This window comes from Neovison vison, chromosome 3 (genome assembly GCF_020171115.1).
Source record: "Neovison vison isolate M4711 chromosome 3, ASM_NN_V1, whole genome shotgun sequence".
NCBI classification, from domain to species: domain Eukaryota; kingdom Metazoa; phylum Chordata; class Mammalia; order Carnivora; family Mustelidae; genus Neogale; species Neogale vison.
The window spans coordinates 12,534,956-12,560,471 of record NC_058093.1 but is presented as its reverse complement, the minus strand read 5'-3'; the positions used below and the strand labels follow the sequence as shown (position 1 = coordinate 12,560,471).

Sequence of the window (25,516 nt, the reverse complement as noted above, 5' to 3'; positions counted from 1 at the left end):
TCATTGTATTCTTCAGCTCCAGAATTTCTGCTTGCCTGTAATTATTTCTTTCTCTCCGTCAAACTTCTCATTTAGTTCACGTGTTGTTTTCCTGATCTTGCTGAATTATCTTTCTGTGTTTTCTTGTTGCTCATGGTTAGTTGGATCCATGTTCTACTGATGCCCTCTCAGAGCCCTGGCTTCTCTCCTCCCACCCTTTCCTGCCCCCAGATTGTGCATCACTCCTCAGTATTCTGGATGAGGTGAGAAATAAGTGGGCCTCTTTGGCAGTGTCTACACAGCTGGGGAAACCACTCACATGAGAACATGAGAACATTCCCTCATGGGGTAAATCAGGAGCCAAGAAGGTCTGACTTGGCACTGAACTATGCCACGTTGTGGGAAGGATGATGCAGATAGAGTGAAACAGTTTCTTTCACTCTCTTCAATGTATATAGCCTTGGATTTATTGTTGTTGATGATCCACTGGTGTGATGGGATTTCTCCACTGGACTCCTGGACTTATCCTTAAATCACTCTTATCCAAGAGTGAGTGTCAAAATTGGTGTTTTTTGGGAACAAGAGAGTAGAAAACTCCCGTTTCACCGTGTTGCTGATGTTACTCCTCTATTGCCTAAATCTTGATTCAAGCTTGGTACCTGGTCCTCACCTAGATGGAAAAGCAGCTGATCCAGCCTCAGGTGGAGCTGGTCTTCTGGGGTGAGTTGCTAAAGCTGGAGATGAAATGCAAACACTAGGCAGGAAGCAAAGTCCCCTCTACTAACAATTAAATAAAACAGGTGACTACCAGCTGAAACATAATACAGAATCAATACTGCTAAATGCTATGAAAAAAGAACCATGTCTATGTAAACATATCCATACCAACTTCTAATTTAAAAAAATCTAAGGTTTTGAGAAAATTTGAATAGTAGTGATTATTCAACAAGCTAAAATATGTAAAAATCTTATAACAACATCTGGCACTCAGCAATAAATATTAACAATATTAATGTTTAATATTTTATTAATGATAAATATTAACAATTACTATGACTATCACTCGGTTCTTATTTATGACATATTGATTTTATAGTTGAGTACAAAGGACAATCTTCTGTCCCTCATTTCCAGATTGTTTGTCCACTTATTCATGCAGCAGATAGTGAACAGTGGCTATTCAATAAGTGCATGGGGCCCAGCCCTACAGACACACAGACCCTGCTGTCAAGCAGCCCATTGTCTGATGGGAGAGATGGGAGAGAAAATGGGAGGGAAACCACGGTGTGACCACTGCTGTGCCAGGAGTATGTTCAGAGGGCTGCAGGAGCAACAGGGGTATGGGGGTGGGCAGGGCACCTGACACAAACAGATAAGGGAAAACTCCTCAAAACAATGACCCATAGCCAGTATCAAAGTGCTTAGGCACTCATTATGGGACTCTCCAAGCAAGCTCAATGGATGAGAGCAAACACCTGCCCAAGATCAAATAACAGAGAGCAATTACAGAGCCTGAGATAAGAAGGGGCCTTGTATTAGTAACAATGGCTGTTCCCCTAGTCACTTCTGGTAACCCCTCTGAAGGGCTCCACACTCAGTAGGAAGTCTGCTTAAGATTCTCTCTAAGAAGAAGAAAGGGAGAGAGGGGAAGAAGGTATGCTGGAGCAAATTATAGCAGAGAATTTCCCTAATTTGGCAAAGGGAGCAAGCATCAAAATTCAGGAGGCACAGAGAACCTCCCTCAAAATCAATAAAAATAGGTCAACACCCCATCATCTAATAGTAAAACTTACAAGTCTAAGTGACAAAGAGAAAATTCTGAAAGCAGCTTGGGACAAGAGGTCTGTAGCCTACAACAGCAGAAATATTAGACTGGCAGCAGACCTATCCACAGAGACCTGGCAGGACAGAAAGGACTGGCACGTTATATTCAAAGCACTAAATGAGAAAAATATGCAGCCAAGAATACTATATCCAGCTAGGCTGTCATTGAAAATAGGAGAGATAAAAAGATTCCAGAACAAACAAAAATGAAAGGAATTTGCAAACACCAAACCAGCCCTATAGGAAATATTGAAAGGGGTCCTCTAAGCAAAGAGAGAGCCTAAAAGTAACAGACCAGAAAGGAACAGAGACAATATACAGTAACAGTCACCTTACAGACAATGGCACTAAATTCATATCTTTCAATAGTTACCCTGAATGTAAAGTTCTTTAATTTCCTGGTTGGCCAATTGCCCCAGGGCTAAGTGCCCCCAATCAAAAGACACAGTTGTATCAGAATGGGTAAAAAAAAAACAAGACCCGGGGCACCTTGGTGGCTCAGTGAGCCTTCGGCTGAGCCTTTGGCTCAGGTCATGATCCCAGGGTCCTGGGATCAAGCCCCACATTGGGCTCTCTGCTCAGCGGGGAGCCTGCTCCTTCCTCTCTCTCTGCCTGCCTCTCTGCCTACTTGTGATCTCTGCCTGTCAAATAAATAAATAAAATCTTTAAAAAAAAAAAAAAGACCCACTGATATACTGTCTATAAGAAACTAATTTTAGACCCAAAGACACCTCTAGATTTAAAGTGACAGGGTGAAAAACAATTTACCATGCTAATAGACATCAAAGGAAAGCTGGGTGGCAATCCTTATATCAGATAAATTAGATTTTAAGCCAAAGACTACAATAAGAGATGAGAAAGGACATTATATCATACTTAAAGAGTCTGTCCAACAAGAATATCTAATAATTTTAAATATCTATGCCCCTAATGTGGGAGCAGCCAATTATATAAACCAGTTAATAACAAAATCAAAGAAACACATTGACAGTAATACAATAATAGTAGGGGACTTTAACAGCCCTCCCTCCCCCACTGAGATGGACAGACCACCTAAGCAAAAGATCAGCAAGGAAATAAAGGCTTTAAATGACACACTGGACCAGAAGGACATTACAGATATATTCAGAACATTCCAACCTAAAGCAACAGAATACACATTCTTCTCTTGTGCACATGGAGCATTCTCTGGAATAGATCACATCCTGGGTCACAAATCAGGTCTCAACTGGTACCAAAAGATGGGGATTATTCCCTGCATATTTTCAGACCACAATGCTCTGAAACTAGAACTCAACCACAAGAGGAAAGTTGGAAAGAACTCAAATGCATGGAGGCTAAAGGGCATCCTACTAAAGAATGAATGGGCCAACCAGGAAATTAAAGAACTTTAAAAATTCATGGAAACAAATGAAAATGAAAACACAACTGTTCAAAATCTTTGGGATACAGCAAAGGTGGTCCTGAGACAAAAGTACATAACAATACAAGCCTTTCTCAAGAAACAAGAAAGGTCTCAAGTACATATCCTAACCCTATACCTAAAGAAGCTGAAAAAAGAACAGCAAAGAAAGCCTAAACTCAGCAGGAGAAGAGAAATTGTAAATATCAAAGCAGAAATCAATTAAACAGAATCCAAAAGAACAGCAGAACAAATCAACGAAACTAGGGGCTGGTTCTTTGAAAGAATTAATAAGAATGATAAACCCCTGGCCAGAATTATCAAAAAGAAAAGGGAAAGGACCCAAATAAATAAAATCATGAATGAAAGAGGAGAGCTCACAACCAACACTAAAGAAATACAAACAATTATAAGAATATATTATGAGCAAATATACACCAGAAAATTTGACATTCTAGAAGAAATAGGTGCATTCCTAGAGACATATAAACTACCAAAACTGAGCCAAGAAGAAACAGAAAACCTGAACAGACCCATAATTAGTAAGGAGATTGAAGCAGTCATCAAAAATCTCCCAACAAACAAGAGCTCAGGGCCTGACAGCTTCACAGGGGAATTCTACCAAACATTTAAAGAAGAATTAATACCCATTCTCCTGAAACTGTTTGAAAAAATAGAAATGGAAGGAAAAGTTCCAAACTCATTTTATGAGGCCAGCATTACCTTGATCCCCAAACCAGACAAAGGCCCCATCAGAAAGGAGAATTAAAGACCAATATCCTTGATGAACATGGATGCAAAAATTCTCATCAAAATACTTTGGGGGACACTGGAGGGGGAGACTGTGGACTCTGAAAAACAATCTGAGGTTTTGGAGGGGTGGGGGGGTGGGAGGTTGGGTAAGCCTGGTGGGTGGGTATTATGGAGGCACGTATTGCATAGAGCACTGGGTGTGGTGCATAAACAATGAATTCTGTAACACTGAAAATAAATTTAAAAAATAGGGGTGTCTGAGTGGCTCAGTGGGTTAAAGCCTCTGCCTTCAGCTCAGGTCACAATCCCAGGGTTCTGGGATCAAGACCTGCATTGGGCTCTCTGCTCAGTGGGGAGCTTGCTTCCCTTCCTCTCTCTCTGCCTGCCTTTCTGCCTACTTGTGATCTCTGTCTGTCAAACAAATAAATAAAATCTTTAAAAATAAATAAATAAATAAGATTTTTTTTAAACCTTAAAAAAAAAAAAAAACTAGTCAATAGGATTAAACAGTACATTAAATGGATTATTCACCATGACCAAATGGGATTTATTCCTAGGCTGCAACATTGGTTCAACATCTGCAAATCAATCAATGTGATACAATTCATTAATAAAAGAAGGAACAAGAACCATATGATACTCTCAATAGATACTGAAAAGGTATTTGACAAAGTACAACAACCTTTCTTGATCAAAACTCTTCACAGTGTAGGGATAGAGGATACATACCTCAATATCATAAAAGCCATCTATGAAAAACCCACAGCGAATAGCATTCTCAATGGGGAAAAACTGAGAAATTTTCCCCTAAGGTCAGGAAAATGGCAAGGCTATTCACTATCATCACTGTTATTCAACATAGTACTGGAAGTCCTAGCCTCAGCAATCAGACAACAAAAAGAAATAAAAGGCATCCGAATCAGCAAAGAAGAAGTAAAAATCTCACTCTTTGCAGATGATATGATACTTTGTGTGGAAAACCCAAAAGACTCCACCCCAAAATTGCTGGAACTCATATAGGAATTCAGTAAAGTGTCAGGACATAAAATCAGTGCACATAAAAGTGTTGCATTTCTTTTCTTTTCTTTTTAAATTTTTAAAAAAGATTTTACTTATTTGACAGAGAGAGAGATCACAAGTAGATAGAGAGCCAGGTGGGGGTAGGGGGGAGCAGGCTCCCCACTGAGGAGAAAGTCTGATGTGCAGCTTGATCTCAGGACCCTGAGATCATGACCTGAGCTGAAGGCAGAGGCTTAACCCACTGAGCCATCCAGGTACCCCCAGTTGCATTTCTATACACCAACAGCAAGTCAGAAGAAAGAGAAATTAAGGAGTTGATTCCATTTATAATTGTAGCCAAAACAGTAAAATACCTAGGAATAAACCTAACCAAAGAGGCAAAGAATCAGAAAACTATAAAGTACTCATGAAAGAAATTGAGGAAGACACAATGAATGGAAAAATGTTCCATGCTCATGGATTGGAAGAACAAATATTGTAAAAATGTCTATACTACCTAAAGCAATCTACACATTTAATGCAATCCCTATCAAAATACCATCAATTTTTTTCAAAGGAATGGAACAAATAATCCTAAAATTTATATGGAACCAGAAAAGACCCTGAATATCCAGAGGAACATTGAAAAAGAAAACCAAAGTTGGTGGCATCACAAGTCCAGACTTCAAGCTCTATTACAAAGCTGTAATCATCAAGACAGTATGGCACTGGCACAAAAACAGACACATAGATCAATGGAACAGAATAGAGAGGCCATAAATGAACCCTCAACTCTATGTTCAACTAATTTTTGACAAAGTAGGAAAGACAGTCTCTTCAACAAATGGTGTTGGGAAAATTGGACAGCCACATGCAGAATAATGAAACTGGACCATTTCCTTACACCACACACAAAAATTGACTCAAAATGGATGAAGGACCTCAATGTGAAAAAAGAATCCATCAAAATCCTTGAGGAGAACGAACACAGGCAGCAACCTCTTCGACCTCAGCCGCAGCAACATCTTCCTAGGAACATCACCAAAGGCAAGGGAAGCAAGGGCAAAAATGAACTATTGGGACTTCATCAAGATCAAAAGCTCTTGCACAGCAAAGGAAACAGTCAACAAAACCAAAAGACAACTGACAGAATGGGAGAAGATATTTGCACATGACATATCAGATAAAGGGGCTCATAACCAAAATTTATAAAGAAATTTAAAAAAAAAAAGATTTTTATTTACTTATTTGACACAGAGAGAGATCACAAGTAGGCAGAGAGGCAGGCAGAGAGAGAAGAGGAAGTAGGCTCCCTGCTGAGCAAAGAGCCCAATGCGGGGCTCAATCCCAGTACCCTGAGATCATGACCTGAGCTGAAGACAGAGGCTTTAACCCACTGAGCCACCCAGGCACCCCTATAAAGAACTTCTCAAACTCAACACCCAAAAACAAATAATCCAATCAAGAAATGGACAGAAGACATGAACAGACAATTCTGCAAAGAAGATATCCAAATGGCCAACAGACTCATGAAAAAGTGCTCCCACATCATTCAGCATCAGGGAAATACAAATCAAAACTTCAATGAGATACCACCTCATACTAGTCAAAATGGCTAAAATTAACAAATCAACAAATCAGGAAATGACAGATGTTGGAGGGTGTGGAGAAAGGAGAACCCTCCTGCACTGTTGGTAGGAATACAATCTGGTGCAGCTACTCTGGAAAACAGTATGGAGGTTCCTCACAAAGCTGAAAATAGAGCTACCCTATGACCCAGCAATCACACTACTGGATATTTACCCTAAAGATACAACTGCAGTGATCTGAAGGGGCACGTGCACCCAAATGTTTATAGCAGCAAGTCCACAATAGCCAAACTATGGAAAGAGCCTAGATGTCCACTGACAGATGAATGGATAAAGAAGATGTGGTGTATACACACACACACACACACACACACACACACACACACACAATGGAATACTATACAGCCATCAAAAATTGAAATCTTGCCATTTGCAATGACATGGAAAGAACTAGATGGTATTATGCTAAGCAAAATAAGTCAATCAGAGAAAGACAATCATCATATTATCTCTTTGATATGAGGAAGTTAAGAGACAGGGCGAGGTGTTGTGAGAGGTAGAGAGGGGAAAAAAATGAAACAAGATAGGACTGGGGAGGGAGCAAACCATAAGAGACTCTTAATCTCAGGAAACAAACTGAGGGTTGGTGGGGGGTGGGGGTGGGGAGGGATAAGGTGCCTGGGTTATGGACATTAGGGAGGATATGTGCTATGATGAGTGCTGTGAAATGTGTAAGCCTGATGATTCACAGACCTGTACCCCTGGGGCAAATAATACATTATATGTTCATAATAAATAAATAAATAAATAAGTCTCTCTGCCTTTCCCTTTGTCCCTCCTCCTGCCACACTCAATCTCTCTCTCTCCCTCTCTCAAATAAATAAATAAATAAAATCTTTAAAAAAAAATTCCTTTCTACTTACTTTACAGAAAGTCTTGCATGCATCAATTATGGGCCTATATCCGGTGCAACGGCATAGGTTACCTAAAGGAGAAAAACTCAACTGTATTACTCAACTAACTTAGAGAGAGGCACAGTCAGCCAAGTGCATGATGAAAGTCAGAACTCCCATCCAAGAAGAAGGCCCCGTTGGACATTTCAGTCTATTTTTCATCAGCAACTTGGGATATTAAGTTGAGGGTTCTGAAGTAGAGCTGAACAACCCAGTTATTTGTGTTTTCTCTCTGTAAACAGTTTCATATCTTCTGCTTGTGATAGGTGATCAAGGAACACATTGATTTCAAGCTAAAAACTTGGTCTATAGGCACATTCAAGAGCTAAGCTTCAGCTGATTGATCAAAGACTTTTTGTAGTAACAAAGGCAATTATTAAACTTCAGAAACAACCAGGCACACACTTATAACAAATCATTAGGGCAGCATTTCTCTCACAGTGGTCCATAGCCTACATTCACCCCACACCCACAAATCTGAAGTGTTATTAAAAAAATAAAGCCAATCTGAAGCAAGCTATCTGGGGTTTAATCCCAGGAACTTCCATTCTACAAATCCTACCATGAAAGTCTTAAGCACTCTAAGATCTGAAAACCCCTTGTTCACATTATAAATAGTCACGAGATCAAATGCGTAATGGGATCTAAAGGAAATCGGGCAAGAGACAGGTCACGTGCTGCATCTCTCCTTCCTACTTCCATTTGCTCTGCTCCTCCATGTGCGCGGAAGAGCTAGACTCACGAGCTCTACCCTCGTGTTCTCTGGCAGGGAAACAGGGTCCTTGGGAGGCAGAAGATGGACAGATGGACCCATGGACAGTTTCACTGGGATCTGGGAGGCTATTATTTTAAAAAAATTTGTTTAGAATCTTGTAAATGATTTGGTGACATTCGTAATGGTAGAGTTAATTTTTCCTCTAGATTTTAGAAGAAAGTCTAGAAGTTTTCTATGGTCACATAAGAACTAGAAATCCACTTAAAATAGGAATTTTCATCTTTAAAAGAGCAAGTTTGGGTGAAGAGGGAACTGGAGATCCAGCCCAGTTTGAAGAGGTGTGATGTTCAGATACTGCAATCCGGACTGCAGTTGTAGAGTAAGCTTTTTTCAGTTTGAAGTTATTTTGGAGGTTTTTCCAAGGGTCATTCCAAAAACGGAATATTGAATGATAGTTGGAAGTAATGAACAGGATGAAAAAAGATCTTTAAAGATTACTGTGGTGATTTTATAATTGCATATAGTAATAAATAAATTAATAGTATTTGGGTGATAACCATCTAATTTTTGGCATTAGATAGCTGGCAAATCTCAGCACTGGTACATTTGATGAAAAAACAATCTTGACCATTTGAACTTAGTTCTCTTAGTAGGCTTTTTTCATAATGAAAGGGGAATGCATCAGGGCAACCTGGAATTAAGGCAAAAAGCAGAGGATAAGCTGGTAGGCAAACATTGCTGAGTGAAATGCATACTATAGCAGCCATAGGCTACAGTTGAAAAGATGGGCATTTTCTAAGGTAAAATGGTCTTTTAATGATACTACTAGGAGCACTGATAAGGCCTGTAAATAAACTAATAAAAGGTTTTGTCTGCAAAAAAAAAAAAAAATCTTGTAAATGAAGACTTCCTGCATCCACACACACACTAAGCTGCTGAACTTGGTAAAATCACTCTAGACTGGAGAAAGACAGTTATTTGCAATAAGTATCATCAGAAGATCTCAATCTCTTTGATCTCATGGTGTATTCATCGGAGTCCTCTGATAGCTTACGGGATCCTGAGAGCACCCCTCCCTGGGAGAGAGCGATGGGAGAGAGTGGCATGTGGAGACAGCTGGACCCTTTCTAAGAGTAAATGAATAAACGGACTTTGTCATGTTTGTAAAAATAAGCAAATAGGGACACCTGGGTGGCTCAGTGGGTTGAGCATCTGCCTTCAGCTCAGGTCATGACCTCAGGGTCCTGGGATTGAGCCCCACGTCGGGCTCTCTGCTCAGCAGGGTGTCTCCCTTCTCCCTCTGCCTGCTTCTCCCTCTCCTTCTGCCACTTCCCCTGCTTGTGCTCTCTCTCTCTCAAATAAATAAATAAAATCTTAAAAAAAATAAGAGAACAGTAAAAAAGGGAGGGAGGAGACTTAAAAAAAAAGATTTTATTTATTTATTTGAAAGAAAGAGAGAGAGAGTCAGAGAGAGCATGAGCAGGGGGACAGGAAAGATGGACTGAGCCACGGGGCAGGGAGGAGACTTTCATAAATCAAGAGAGACACGGAATGTATCAGCCAAGGGAAATGTGTGGATCTTGTCTGAATCCTGGTTTGGACAAAGTAATTCTTCCACTTATTGGTGGTACAACTTTAAATAAATTCTCTCTAAACCTCAGTTTCTCCATGTATGATGTGGAGATAGTAACAATGCCTACCTTGCACTGGTATCATGAAGGGTAAATGAGACAATCTTTGTACAACATGAATACAGCACGTGGCACACGGTGAGTGTCTACCGTCACCTCTGACCATCGCCGTTATTAAAACAAAAGCACATGTATATATAACCTACCACCAAGGGCTTCCATTATCTGCTCCAGAGAAGGCTCTGGATGGTTCCTCAGCAATGTGTAGATGGACATCACCATTCCAGGGGTGCAGAACCCACACTGTGTGCCGTGACACTTGGCTATCCTCTCCTGGAAGCACAGCAAGATTAGAAACGCAGAATCTTGGGCCCTATCCCAGACCTACCGGATCAGAATCTGTACTCTGACAAGATCCCCGGGCAGCCCATTTGCACATTAAAACTGGAGAAGAGGTCCTAGAAAATTCTTCTCATCCCAGGTGTCTCCTTTTCTCAGACTGGGTGGCTGTGATTACTGGTCCTTGACTTTCATTAAAGGCTCTCAGCCTTTGGACTCACCAGAGGAATTTAAAATTTCCAAGAGCCAGGAAGCAGCCCAGACCAAGAGCACAGACCTGTATTTTTTAGATTCCGCGGTGGTTTCAGCACATAATCCAGAATGGGAATCACGGAAATAAGGCTCACCCCCTTTAAGTCCCTCAGAGAAGTGAAGCAAATTGAGAAGCATGTTGAGAACACCGAACCAAGCCAAACCCCCGAGTGCCTTGTAGCTGCCCACGATTACCCTATCACTTCAGCACACAGGAGTTGGCAAAGTGCAGCCGTTAATCCACAAAACAGTCAAGAGGGAAACACTGCCTCTTTCTCTACCAAACCTTTTCCCTCCCAGCATTTTCTCTTCGGAGTCTAACTTCAAAGGCGCTGCCCCATTATAGAAGCGGTCTTCTGGCTCCGTTGCAACTCCAGGAGCTCAGCAGCAGCTACGAAATGAAATGCGGTCTCACAGCCGTGAACTGCCTCCTCTCACACAAGCTCCCAGGCAGGCTTTGCTCCCTCTAGGTAATGAGGTTTCACAGGACATAGACAGGACCCGACATTCCTCAAGCCCAGGGAACGTGAAGTGTGGTTATTCTCTATGTTGCCCCTATCTTTTCCCTCTTTGGTCCTCTCCTCATAAGTGACCTTCAGTAACCTAGACAAAAACAAGTAGCAACAGCTACTTTTTACGGGCAGCATATAAATAATTTAAAGGGCCAGGAGTCTGAGGTGTCTTTCCTTTGAAAGGTGTCTTTCCAACAAGGTGCTGCCTTAGGAGAAAAGCCTCCAAATTTATTAAAACTCCTATCATCTATCTTTTGAACAAGACCTACATTTTAAAAATCCTTTTTGGAGATGAGATTTTCATCCAGCTTTAAAATAAAGTTATTTTCTATTTTGTGGGGGGGGGGAAGGATGAAATCATAACCCTCAATACATACAGCCCTCATTTCTTTGAACTTGGAAGATGTAAGATGGAGAAGTCCTATCCAGTTAGAACATGAAAACCAAACACAGCAATGTTGGGCTTTTCTTCCCAAAGAAAAAGGCCTCTATTCTTGAAGAAGCATTTTTCTAAGAAATCAGTCATAAAACACACACAGCAGGTGTCACTCCTGGCCTCAAGCTCAGTTCAATGTATAGGCAGTGACCAAACTGCAGGGCTCAGACTATCCTACCATGTTAACCACTGGGCCTTGCTGCACTTTCTGAAGCACAAAAACCCTCTGAGGAAGAAGCCCAGCCGTACCTGAACAGGATGAATCCTGGTCTTGGTGCTTCCTATGCCTTCTATCGTGGTGACAGAAGCCCCGTACAGGGAACAGATGGGGATCAGACAGGCATTGGCGGCATGATGGCTTCAGAATGCAAAAGGGAAACACAAAATCAATTATACCCAGTAGGAAACAATTTGCTGGGTGAGCGTTCACCCAGCACCTCCAATATGGCAGGTTTTGTACAATGCTTCAGACATTGCAAATACCTTCTATCCTCAGTTCATGCCCAGGTTTTAGAACCAAAATATACAGGTTTTTAAACAGAACTGCATCCATATATATATATATACCCACACAAAAGAAAGATTGGAAGAATATTATTCATTTATAATTAAATGGAAAGATTTATTGAGTGTCTACTATGTGCCAGGCAAAGTTTGAGGCACTTTGGATCCATTGGTCAATAAGACATATAAAGTTCCTGCCCTTGTAGAGTATATATCCTAATTAAGGGAAGACAGATAATACATATATATGTAGACCACACATCCACACATAAACTGAGAGAGTAAGAAGTCCTATGAATAAAGTGATACAGGTAAAGGGAATAAGGAGTTGCAGAGGTGAGGTGGGCATTGCTATTTATAAGTTGATCAAAGAGGGTTGACTGCATAACATTTTTGCTGGAACCTGAGTGATTTGAAGGAGGCAGACATGAAGGTTTGGGAGCAAACATTCCAGGTAGAGGGACAACATGTGCAAAGGCCCTGAGACAGGAATGGGCTTGGGATGCTTAGGAACAGAAAGAAGGCCAGTGAGGTTGGAGCACAGTGAATACAGGAGAAATGGTGGGATTCCTGGTTGAGAGACATACAAATTAGGTAACTGTAAGGCTTCATTTAGAAACTTGTAAGAGACCTTCACTCTCATTCTAAAAACATGCTATAAAACTATATAATTATAGTTTTTTAAAAAAGTCATCAGACGCTGGGTATGTAAAGAAACTTAAAGGACCTAAACTCCATTAGGTACAATCCCTTTGTAAGACAGATGAGATATAGCTGTCCCCATCTCTGACATGGATGGAGGGAACAGAATCTGCCTTAGACAGGAGAAAGGAGAAATCATGCCAATTTTCAACATATATTTAATGTGGGCTGATGCAACAAATTAAAATACAAAGCTGGACTATACTGTCCCCAATCTCTTCCCCACCAAACTTCACTGAGTGCTGAGGGTAATACTCTAAAACTAGGGGTAGGGAAGGAGTGCTACAAAACAAAAACAATAAAACCGCTCCATGCACACGGACTCTTATTTGAGGAAGTTGGGGGGAAGCAGGAGAACCGACAGAAAACTGCAAGCACTCAGTCTTCGCAGAGTGTAGGGCAGTTGCCACCCTCCAGAGACTGAAGACAGCGAGGCCTGGCTGTAAGAGATCTCCCAAAGCATGGAAGTGAGATGGTAGAGCAAGAGAACTTCTTGGTGAATCAGAAAATGGGCAGCCAGGCTGTAAAGCAGGGAGGGATCACCCAGAGTTCAGGAAGAAAGTGACCTGGCTGTGGAAAACAGGCAGATCTCCAAAATCTTACCACTGCTCAGATCCTTAGCCCTCATCTGAGCTCTGCAGAATGATGTAAAATGGTTTAAGAAATGCATGGTTGGAGTCCAAAAGAGAGAAGTGGGGAGAGAGAAGAGGAAAGTGAAAGGAAGGGGGAGGAAAAAGGAAAGGAGGGAAAGTGAGGGAGGGAGGAGGAAGGGCGAAGGGAGGAAGGAAGAGAAAGAAGGAGAGTAAATATTTGAAGAGATGATGGTTTGAGAAGTTTACAAAGCTGATAGAAGACATCAATCCACAAATCCAAGAAACTTGGTGAACCTAAAGAAGGATAAGTTTCAAACCCAAAGAGAAGATGTTAAATGTAATGGGAAACCACTGGTGATTTTTAAAGTAGGAGAGTGCGATGATCTGATTTATGCTGAAAGTGATCTCTCTGACTAATGTATGGAATCACCATGGCAGGGGCAAGGGTGGGAGCAGGGACATCAGTCAGTAGGCTGTAATAGTAATATAAAGTGTGATGATGCCATTATTCTTCACTGCAATTTCAGTCCTTCCTTCCCAGACAGCCCAGGGAGTCAGAGAGCCTTTTCATTTTCAACAAGGGATTCTTTGACCATATGTTATCCTCGTTGATGGTACATCTTTCCCCTAACCCATTCACATTCTGGAGCCCATGTCTCTCTTGTGCATCACTGTACCCCCAGTGCCAACCACAGTTCTTGTTGCCTAGTAAGTGCTCCTACATATTCATCAGGTGAAGGAACAAAACAAAGTTCAAGACTTCAAAAATACAACCATGTCTGGACTTTGCTGCAAGGTACCTTATCCTCTTGGTAGTGGGGGTGTATCGTGATATCATCACTGTGCAGGCACCACAGCCACCTGTTCCACAGCCGTACTTAGTTCCTGTGAGTCGAACTGGAAAAAGCGTGGTTAAAGATAATGTGTTTTCCAAAATTCTCTTCCTAGAATAGCTCTGACCTTAGAGGACAACATCATCAAAAATCTCTTGAACATATAGTTAAGTTCAAATGATGTCCTAGCTTCTATTTTTTAGAATCTTGTAGAGTCCTGATTTCTATTTGTGTATTATATTTAGTATCCTCCCTTTCAAAACAATGGGACATCATATTACCAAAACAGGGCCAAACTAAAAAAAAAGTTTCTACATATAAAGGCCTGAATATTTGAAAGTATGAGTACATTGCACATTTATCTATATCCTTATCTGTATCTTTGATGACATACAAAGTAAAATGTCAAACTGTATATCATTCTTGGAATATTTGTGTGTTATTATCCATGTTCACTGTATTTCTCTGCTTCCCAGTGGCAGAAACTGCTACTTCTGTACTCATATCTGTTCTCTCATTCTTTTCTGGTAAAAGAAACCCCAGTTTTTAGCCACACACATGGTTGCCCAGAATAAAAAATACATTTTCTCAGCCTCTTCTGCAGCTGGGTGGGGTTAATGACAATGCTGGCCAATGGGATGTAAGTGTAGTGCTGTGTATGACTTCCAGAACAAAATGTCCTCAAAAGGAGAGGGATGCCACCTTTTTCATTGCTTACTGCTTCTTGTTTTCTGGAGTTCAGACATGGTGGCTACACTTCAGTTAGTTGTCTCTGACCATGAGGAGAAAGCTGCCTGCTGAGGAGGGTAGGGCAGCAAGACACAAGGAGCTTGGCCCCTTAATGAGGTTGGGACACTACTTTACTAGCCCTAATCCACCTACTCTGGGATTCCTTTACGTGAGTGCAACAGCCGTGAGAACGTGTTTCACAGACCTCCTTCAACATGAGGGTAAATGACCAAATGACCCAGCTGCTGCATTTTGCTTTCTCTCACCCCAGTTTTCATTGACTCCCATGACTCCCATGGGTTTCAATGACTCACATGACATCCATAACTCCCATGGTTGCTTCCCACCAATGGCTCAGTGCTATGGAGATACAGGGGAATCCTTGTCAGCCACCCCTCAATGTCTTTGATGTACGTGCCTTAGACTGCCCAGCAGCCTTAGACCCTCCCACTCAGCCTCCTCGTCCCCTCTTCTTTACAGGTGGCACTTGCATTGTGGTCTAATGTCTCCCTGAGCCTTCTTTAGCTCCCTATTTCCTTATACTCAGGTGTTTTCCTAATACAACCCTTGCACATTTAATCCTAGTTTTGATGTCTGCTTCTAAGAGAACTGAAACTAACACAATGAGAAAGGAATAAACTTTTAACTTCGATCTTATTTATTGCAATTTGGGATTTTCTGTAACTCACAAGTGAACCAAATCTTAAATATTACACATTAGTACCATGGATAACCAGGAAATAAGTGTTCATTGTTTTCCTGTCCAAAGATCTTGAATGACTTCCAGAACATTGTTATTGATGTTTTTTGAGTTGTGTATTCTTTGGGGAGTCTCTCTCTCTCTCTCTCTCGAAGGAATAAAAATGTACAAATTCCCATTTTCACGTAATTCTGCATAAAATTTAGTGGGGGTCTATAGACATCAGGAAGCCCACTGGAGTTCATGAATTGCAGGCTAAGAATCCAATCCTTACATGATTTTATTTAGAAAGCTTTTCTTTTTTTTTTTTAAATATTTTATTTATTTATTTGACAGAGATCACAAGTAGGCAGAGAGGCAGGCAGAGAGAGAAAGGGAGGCAGGCTCCCTGCTGAGCAGAAAGCCCAATGCAAGGCTCAATCCCAGGACCCTGGGATCATGACCTGAGTTGAAGGCAGAGGCTTTAACACACTGAGCCACCCAGGCGTCCCTAGAAAGCTTTTCTAAGGTAACATTTTCAGGTTTAATTTCCCCATGGTTCTTTTATCTTCATTTCAGCAGATTTCTGTGCTCTTTTTTCCTAATGGGCATGATGATTAGATAGAATGTCAATATTGTGACTCTTAATTCTAAAGGATGCTTAATTAAGCCCTTTTAAGATTTGCTTAAATTCCCACGGTTAGTTTCTCCATTTTATACTACGTATTTAGTGCCAAAACAGAGATTAGAAAGAACTTTGTTCCCCTGACAGCCACAACTGTGCACTACCTACAAAACTGAAATGTGGGACTTTCTTTAAAAAGAACATAAAACCATAATGGTAGGGAATATGACTCACTGTGCCTCTAAAAAGATATTTGAAATATCACCTGATGAGGATATCAGCACTATATACACACATGCACACACTCAAAGCAAAGCAAAGGATACGCTTCTTCCTCAGATATGGTAACAGCATTGTTTCAGGATCAACATTTTTTTCTATTACCTGTACCAAAAGGAAAAGTAGAGTTATATACACACAGTTGAGAGAGCTGGTGTGATATTTCCATTGGCAAACTCATGCTAATTTGATGGCAATGCACATTCATTAAATCTTCTACTCATATCTTCAATTTGATTAATGTTTATGGAATACCTGTTATATACAAATCATCTCTCCTAAGTGTAAAGTCCAAATCTTGAACCCCAACACCTGTTTGCTGCTGTCCTTGGTCCTGAATCATCGCTGTTTTCTATTGCTGTGGTTATTTCTACCAGTAGCAACACTAGGGACTCCCGCCCAGCTTCTCCTAGAAAGTCTGATATAGGTCACTGAAAAGATACTAGCAGGACAGCATATGGAAGAAAGAATAGTGGGTGACTGCCAGATCAAAGAAGTAAAAGAGAAAAGTTATATGCCAAATAATACAAAGACATGCAAGAAAGAATAAACGCAAGAAGCAAGTTTGTGTGGGCAGCCTGGAAGCACAGAAATAGCAACCAACCGAAGGCATGACTGAAATGTCATGAATAGTTGTGTTTCCAAAGTGATCATGTTTTCTCTCTTTTTAAAAAATATTTTATTTATTTATTTGACAGACAGAGATCACATGTAGGCAGAGAGAGAGGAAGGGAAGCAGGCTCCCCACTGAGCAGAGAGTCTGACTTGGGGCTCCATCCCAGGACCCTGAGATCATGACCTGAGCTGAAGGCAGAGGCTTAACCCACTGAGCCACCCAGGTGCCCCATGTTTTCTCTTTTTTGATTAAAACTTTGGATTTCTTTTAGAGTCACAGAACAAAGAGAACTATGGTTCGCTCACAGTCTCAGAAGTAGAGTTCATCTTTCACCGTGTTATACTGCTACCCTTTTGGGAAGTAGGTGAGGAGGAGACATATGCTTACTCTATGGATGCCTCCTCACCCTCAGTTCTCAGTGGCCATATGCCAGGGAAAGTAAACGATATGCCAATTACCAAGGTCAGATCTGTGTCCTAGAGGAATCTGCAATATAGTGAGAGGTGTGATTGTTTGTGTGTGTCCGGGGGGTATGCGTACCCATACTGTAATGCCAAAAAAAAAAAAAATTGAAGTGCCCCTCCAGGCATCCCAAATTTAATAGGCCCTCAAATGAAACTTACTCTTTCCCTTCTTTTCACTGACTTGTTTAATAGCCTCACCATCTGCTAAGTCATCCCAGCTTAAAAACTTGAGCTACTTCAACTTTTTATTTCTTCCAATCCACCACAATCAGTGTCACCAAGACCTGTCACTCATACTTCCAAAATGATTCTCTAAACAACCTTCACTTCTCCTGTCACTCCTCAGGATCCACACTTACTCCCTCTTGCCGGAATAATGATCAGAGCTGCCTAAAGTGTCTCCTGCCTCCATTCTTGGCACCCACAACACCAACTCTTCACACTACTGCCGGAATGACCTCTCTAAAATCCAAGTCTGATCATCATCTGCATCTGCTTTAATTCAACACTGCTCCTGGCTGCCAAGTCACCATGCTGGGAATTCCCAAATCATTCAGGGTACCTGTTAATTGACATTCTTCTGGAATCCGAATTTCTGGGAGAAAGAACAAGGAAAGGTGCATCACGAATGAGCACACTGAATGGGTCTTTGGGAAATTTATATTCTAGGTTCCCGGAATACAAGAAGGAATTCAAACTCCATGGCAGAACCTACAAGGCCTTTTTGAAAGACTGCCCATCTTCTCCTGCCATCAACCCATGCATCTTGAACACTGGTCATGTGGGAGCACTGGCTAGACCAGCAGGACTTTCACCATTCACTACATTTGGATATAGGATTCCTTCAGAAAGTCCTCCCTATCTTCTTTGCTTGGCAGAATTTTGGACATCATTCAAAGCCTTGCTCAAGTGTTCTCTTCTGTGGGGGCACTGCCATCGAATATACCTTTCCTCTGCTCCAGGTAACCGGCTTCCCCTGCGCTCCCATGACCAATGTCCACACATCTGTCATAGAACTTTGGACTCCATGTGACATTGTGACTTATAATTAGGAATACATATTTTGTTTTCAGTCACTGTTCCTGGCACACAGTTCCTAAAATCCCTGGAATTTTGTGTATTGAGTGTGATCAAGGGGCCTGTGTTATGTTAATGGTGTACCTCTTGGAATTAACCTAATGGGAGCTTGTTGCCTTAAAAAACCAACCATGGAACTCTCAGTCCAGTCCCCCGATCTCCAGACAGGGGAGAGGGACAGGCTGCAAGTTGAATCAGTTGCCAATGGCCAATGATTTAATCAGTCATGCCTGTGTAAAACAAAAGCCCCTAAAAGCCCAAAAGGATGGGCTTAGAGCTTCCCGGTTGGTGAACCAGAAGACATCCATATGCTACCTGTGCCAGACCCCAATTCCATGGGGTCAGAAGCTCCTTTGTTCTGACTCATCCCATACCTTCACCTGGCTGTTGATTCATATCCTTTAATACCCTTTGTAATAAACCAGTAATCAAGTGAGTAAACCTATTACCTGAGTTCTGTGAGCCCCTCTAGCAAATTAATCAAACTTTAGGAGGGGATTTGGGGATCTGATTTGTAGTCAGTGAGAAGTATAGGTAACAACCCAGACTTGTGATTGGCATTTGAGGGCAGGGAGGGGCATTCCTGTGGGACTGAGCCCTTAATGGAACCTGATGCTATCTCTGGGGAGACAGTGTAAGAATTGAGTTGAATTGTAAAACATTCAGGGGTCAGGGAATTGCTTGGTGGTGTGGGGAAAAACCACCCCACACGTTGGAACTGAGTGACAGCACTGCACCCTGCATCACAATTATTTGTGTATGTCTAAGCCTCTCTTGATCCTGGAAGACACCACCTTCTGTCATTCTTCTTTGTGTCAAACACTGAGCCAGGTGCTGGGGATGTATCATAGGGACATAATAAATATTAACTGATTTTAATAAGTGATCATGATGTATATAATTTGCTATGAGAGCACTGGGGAGAGAAGAAGGATTTCTCACAGTCTTGGGGCATCTGAACAGAAGAAAAGAAAGAAAAACAGAGAAGTGCCAGGAATGATGGCAGAAACTCTTGCTGTGTATCTCAGCACACATTCTCCCTTTCCTTGTTCCTGCTGCCTGGAAAAGGGATGAAATGGCTAGAACCCCAGCAGCTATCTTGAACCAGAAGGCACTATATTAACAACAGGAGAGGAAAAAGAGAAGAAATCTGGGTCTCAGATGACATCATGAAGCTTCCACACCAAGTAAAAATGATTTGTGTCTAGTCTGAACCACTGTTAGTTTTGAGTCTGTGCAATTCACAGCTGAAAGTAATCCTAGTTAATACATACGATGGCAAATTTTACAGAAGCCCACTTTTAAAGACAAAACAGGATCTGAGTAGCTTAGATAACAAAAGAAGAGCATTTAAGCTTGAGGGATATTTGTATATTTTTTGGAAGGAATTAATGGAAGAAGCAGGCCTTGTTTGTTTGGGTACTTGTTCTATCTAAGAGATGTCTCAAGAGACTGGAGTCTGGTTCAAAGTGCCACTGGCTTGAAGTGTGTTTATTTTACTTGATTTCATGGATGGCCTATTTGGAGGGGGGAAGGGCAGGAGAAGGGATATGGCATGTACCCTGTCCTGGCAGGTCTTGGAGTGAAACAGTGAGATCAGGGCCAAAGCTGGTGGCTGGAGGTGGGAAGGGAATGCAGAACAGAGTTACGATCACTGACTCCGGTTTTGGGAGATGATGCCAGTTCTTGGGTCAGGGTCATGACATGTTCCTGGCTCAGTACAGCCTTGAGTGTTGTAAGGACAGAGTCTGTCCTTCTGTATCTCCACCAGCTCTCTGTGAGATTTCAAGTTCATACTGCACACGATTGAGCAATCACTTTCCTCTGTGTCGGGTCGGTGACTAATTCCTGAGTCGTCTTCACCACCTCCAAGACAAAGGCAGAAAGAAAAGGGAGATGAAGGGGCCTGAGAAAGTGGTGAAACAATGGAAACTAAGAAAGGGGAAGAGATACGTGTGAAAGGACAAGGCTGAGAAGTACAAGGAGAGGGAAGAAGAGATGTATTTGTGGGACCCAGTGGGGAAGAGTAATAATCTGCCAGCGTCCTTACAACAGAGAACAAGGCCAAGGGGACAGGCAGTGAGGACACTTCAGCCTAAGCTTCTGGTGGCTTTAAAATTCATTTTAATTGTTGGATCTCCCTGCCCAAGCCACATCTATTCCCCTCCACTTTTCTCTGAATCATTAGAACCATTCCAGAAATGTCCTCTCTCACCTCTGCAGACCAGGGACCCAAAGAAAGACTCACTAATGGACAGCTCTTTCCAGATTCCTATAGTGATCTCAAGACCTTACATTTTCTTGAGCAAATAACGCTCAATGACTACTTTTCAGCCCCCGCCGGCACTTCCAGGCAGGTCCGGCTCTGCACATGAAGCAGACTATTTTCTGGTGCAAGTATTCATAATCACTTCTATATACTGACTACTTGCTGTGTGTCAAGTACCTTGCTAACCACTCTCCGGGAATTTAATCTTTACCTCAGTTCCATGAGAGATGTTACTGTTATTAGCCCCATTTTGCAGAGGCGAAAGCTGAGGCTCAGAGATATGAAGCAACTTGCCTGAGGCCACAGAGTGGCCAAGTGGCAGAGCAGAGGGCATAGAGTTCAAACCCATGACTAACTAGTTCCAAAAGCTCACACCTTCACTCACTATGCCTCGCTGCCCTGTAGAATAACAGGCTTTAGTTCCTGAGTTGTGTTAAAGAGTTGCGTCTCAGGTATGACTTATTTATGGCTGCTTCTCCCCTCAAACTGTAGGCTAAGTCGATCACATGTTCTGGGGGTCCCTTGTGGAGCGTATAATAATTCAGAAATCTCTCTGCAACTGCATGTCTGACCCATATGCAGTGGTCTTCCCTCTCGATAGCCTCAGACCCTGCCTGATGACGACTTTTGGTGATCTGAGGAGATTTTGCAAAAAAGCACAGAATGGAGGCTAATCATATAACCTAGAGTCTCCTAACCGGCTTCTATACAATTCTATACATTGCTCGGGGCTCACCAAATAAGTGTGGACAGACACCATCTGTCCCCATATAATGTTATTACAGTATTACTGACCATATTGCCTATGCTGTACTTTTCATCTCTGTAACTAACTTATTAACTGTAAGTTTATACTTAATTTTTTCTTCACCCATTTTGCCGGTCCCTTCAACCACCTCCCCTCTGGCAACCCCCAGTTTGTTCTCTACTTTATGATTCGGTTTCTGTTGCTGTTTGCTTTATTCTTTTCTTTCTTTTTTTTTTTAAGATTCCACATGGTATTTGTCTTTCTCTATATGATTTATTTCAAAATAGCCAAAGCAATCTTGAAAAGAAAAAAACAAAGCCGGAGGTATCACAATCCGAGGTTTCAAGAGATTCCACAAAGGTAGAGCAATAAAAATATAAGGTACTGGCACTAAACAGGCACACAGATCAGCAGAACAGAATAGAGAGCCCAGAAATAAGCTCATGGTTAGATGTCAGTGGAGCTAGGAGAAAGTGGGCAAGAATACACAATGGGGGAAAGACAGTCTTTTCATCAAATGGGGGTGGGGAAGCTGGGCCACTTGTTACACCATACACAAACATAAATTCAAAACGGATAAAAGACCTAAATGCAAAGCCTGAAACCATAAAACTCCTAGAAGAAAACACAGGCAGAAATCTCTTGCACAGCTGTCTCAGCAGCATTTTTCTAGCTGTGTCTCCTCAAGTAAGGAAAAGAAAAGCAAAAACAAACTGCTGAGACCACACACCAAAAATTAAAAAAAAAAAAAAAAAGCTTTTGTACAGCAAAGGAAACCATCAACAAAATAGAAAGACAAGCAAGGGAATGAGAGAAGATATTTGTAAATGGTAGATCTGATAAGGGATCGATATCCAAAATATATAAAGAACTTAATACAACTCAACACCAAAAGAAATAAAATTCAACTAAGAGGGCCTCGGAGGCAAGTTTTTAATCCCAGAGGTCGTGTTTGACCTTAGACCCCTCTTTGCTGGTGATTTCTCTCTCTCACTTTTCTCAACAGTTCCTCATCCTCTGAACCAGAAACTTGATTCTATCTCTGGGGTGATCAGGACTGCGTGCCAGGAATGAAACACACCCCTAACAATTTGGAAGGGAGGAGGAGGAAAGGGAAAGGGCAGCATGATTACTTTTGAAAGAAAAATGTACTCCCTATCTTCAGAGTGTACTTTGCAAATGATCACAGGACATTTGACCCGTAGATAAAAATGAGCCCCTAGATAAGAACCAGCTTATCTATTTTTAAAAATCAATAGAGCACAAACTGTTGTTAGTTATTACGTTAAAAATCCCACTAGAGTTTGTTTGGGGGCAGGGAAGGGCGGATGAGGAAGAAGCTAGACTCAAAAACCAGTTTCCTCATTCACCCAGAACCCTCACCACCAGCCACAAAGCCCCGGCAATCTGGCCCCTGGCCACATCCCCAACCCCGCTGCCCTCCTTGCCATCCCTTAGCAGGCGGCAATCCCCAAGCCCGAGGATCTCGGCAGCCCCCTTCCCTGCATCTGGGATACGTCTCCCAGATGCTCCCTCCTCGCTTCACACCTGTCACTGCTCAAGTGTCACTCTTTCGGAGACCTAAACATCCCACTTAAAATATCAGCCCTGTTCACTCTCTGTCCCTTCACTTTGCTCTAGGTTCTGTCCTGACACCTTTCCACTTTCTGATGGGCTTGTCGCCTGCCGCCTCGGCACTCTGTAAACTCCGTGCAAGCAGGGACTTCGTCATTTCTGTGTCCTGTTGCCTCCCCTGAGAACACCGGAGCCCTGCCTTCTAGAGCAGACCCTTAACAAACAGATGAAACGCAGATTATCACTCTTATCTCAGTAGCAGTAGCCCCTTTTCAAAGAGGACCTGGGGCTCTAAAAGTTTAGAGCCTCCCAGTAAGAGAGCCGGAACTGCTTGTAAAAAGGGCAGAGTTTCCTTTGCTCTGCCCTTCAGCCATGCAAAGAAAGATGTAATGCGAACCCTTCATCCCGCTGCCAATTTTTACCCTCAGAGTAGTCCTCTGAGGGGATCCCAAGAGCCCCATTACAGATCAGAAATAAAAAGCCCATGTTATCTAGTGTGGAACTCGGGCAACAGGGTCCGAGGAAGGTTTTATGGAACCTAGAACTTGTACAAATTGGGGAGGGGTCTTCTTTTAAAAAAAAAAAAAAAAACACTACAAAACCACAAATATAAAAATAGGATCAGGCCCTTAGAAGAGGCTTCCAGTGAGAGGCCCTGATGCCCGACCTCAGCCTCTTGGTGTGTCCCTCAGGCCGGTTGGGAAAACGGGTTTGGCTACTCTGGACCCAGGAGCAGGGATCCCCTGGGCTCTGAAGGGGCTGGCACTGTGGAAAGGCGGGTGGCACGGCCCTCGCTTGCTTGGTCATCTCTTAAGGAAGCCCTTTTACTTTCCTGCCTCAGTTTCCCCCTTGCAAAGGAGTGCCAATATGCTGGGACAGCGTTGAGTGAACGGGGTTCACGGCCCCGTCGGGGGAGACGGGTGTTTTCAGGGATGCCCAGGGGCTTTGCTGCCCCGCCGGGTCGAGCCCTGCCGGGACCTCTCGCCGAGGCTCGGCAGAGCCAGCCCGTTTCCGAGAGCAGAGGCGCCGCGTCATCGCGGACGGCGGGAGGACCTTCAAGACCCCAGAACCCGGGTCTGGCTTCAGCTCTGCCAGGAACTTGCTGCGACTTGAGGAGGTCACAACCGCCTCATCCGAGAAGCGATCGGGGCCGATCGATCCGGTGTGACCCGCCCTCTGCTCCAGTCGCTCCCGAGCCCCGGCTAGAGCTTGCTCCGCGTCCACGCGGACGTTCCGTTATCCGCGGGTTTGAGGGGAAGGTGGGCAGCGCTGACCCCGAGGAGGAAGAAAAGCCATTTCTCCTCCTGTTTGCGGGGCGGGGGGTGTCGGGGGTCAGTCGGGGAGTCTCGGAAGGAAAAGGAAAGGAACCCCGGCGAGTGGTCCCCGAGCCCCGGGGCGGTCGGGAAAGCACCGCCGCACCTGCCGGGTGGGGGCGGAGCTGCGCGCGGGGGCAAAGCCGCCCCCAACCCAGGAGCGGCCCCGAGCGCTCACCTTGCGGCCGTTCACGTAGAAGAGCAGCTCCGCCGTCGGCTCCATGGTGGGGGGTGGGGGGGGGGGCACGGCCCCGCACCGCGCCCCGGGTCGCCGACTGCGCAGCCCGCCGAGCCTCCCGGCAGCCAAGCGCCAAAACAGAGAGTCCCGCTGCGGACCCAAAACTCCGCGCGCCTGGCGCGGGGGAACTTGCCGGGATCCCAGCACGTCACGCGAGCGCTCCGGCCGCTCCGAGATCATTGGCCGGACCCCTCCCCTCCCCCCCCGGCCTCCTCGCGCCCACTCCCCGCCTCCGCGCCGGCTCTCCGCCCCTCTGCAGGTGCGGCAGGTCCCGGGGGTCCCTTTGGTAGTCTTTCCTTGGTGCATATATTTTTTTATTTTTTTATTTTATTTTTTTTTTTTTGACAGACAGAGATCCCAAGTAGGCAGAGAGGGAGGGAGGGGAGGAAGCAGGCTCCCCGCTTTGCAGAGAGCCCCGTGGGGGGCTCAATCCCAAGACCCTGGGATCATGACCTGTGCTGAAGGCAAAGGCTTAACCCACTGAGCCACCCAGGTGCCCCTCTTTGGTGCGTATTTTAAGTGGCTTTCCAGCCAGATGCGCAGCTCCGGACCAAGTCGGTTTTGGCGCCGCTGCTCCCACCACGTTCCCACCACACCCAGACCAGACTAACAAACAGTCCCGTTCGTTCCAACTGGGCAGGAAAGTAACTTAAGAACAACCAGCGGTTTTACAGTTTGATCTTAACAGTTTCAGAAATAACTATCCAAGTTTATTTTTTCAATCAAGAGCTATCTTGATCTAAACTTTTTTTTCAAAGCTTTATCACTATTCACAGTTTATCTGGTATGTTTATCCGGTAAATATAAACAGAGATAACAAACATCCTGGAATTTTTTTTTTAAAGCAACTTGGAAAATACTGAAAGGCATTAATATAAAAATTATCTG

The 25,516-nt window shown here is 43.2% G+C and overlaps 1 protein-coding gene across 1 annotated transcript in view; it reads right to left on the bottom strand.

The window, feature by feature from the left end:
- The window catches only part of AOX1 (aldehyde oxidase 1), an 83,282-nt gene extending 58,474 nt beyond the window's left edge, over nt 1-24,808 (bottom strand). The window contains exons 1-6 of the mRNA XM_044244345.1: nt 24,569-24,808; nt 16,376-16,433; nt 13,984-14,080; nt 11,634-11,742; nt 10,052-10,178; nt 7,470-7,531 (exon numbers count right to left, since the gene is read on the bottom strand). Coding sequence (XP_044100280.1) covers nt 7,470-7,531; nt 10,052-10,178; nt 11,634-11,742; nt 13,984-14,080; nt 16,376-16,433; nt 24,569-24,808 — 693 coding nt within the window. The remainder of the gene's footprint in view (nt 1-7,469; nt 7,532-10,051; nt 10,179-11,633; nt 11,743-13,983; nt 14,081-16,375; nt 16,434-24,568) is intronic.
- Nucleotides 24,809-25,516: the final 708 nt, after the last annotated feature.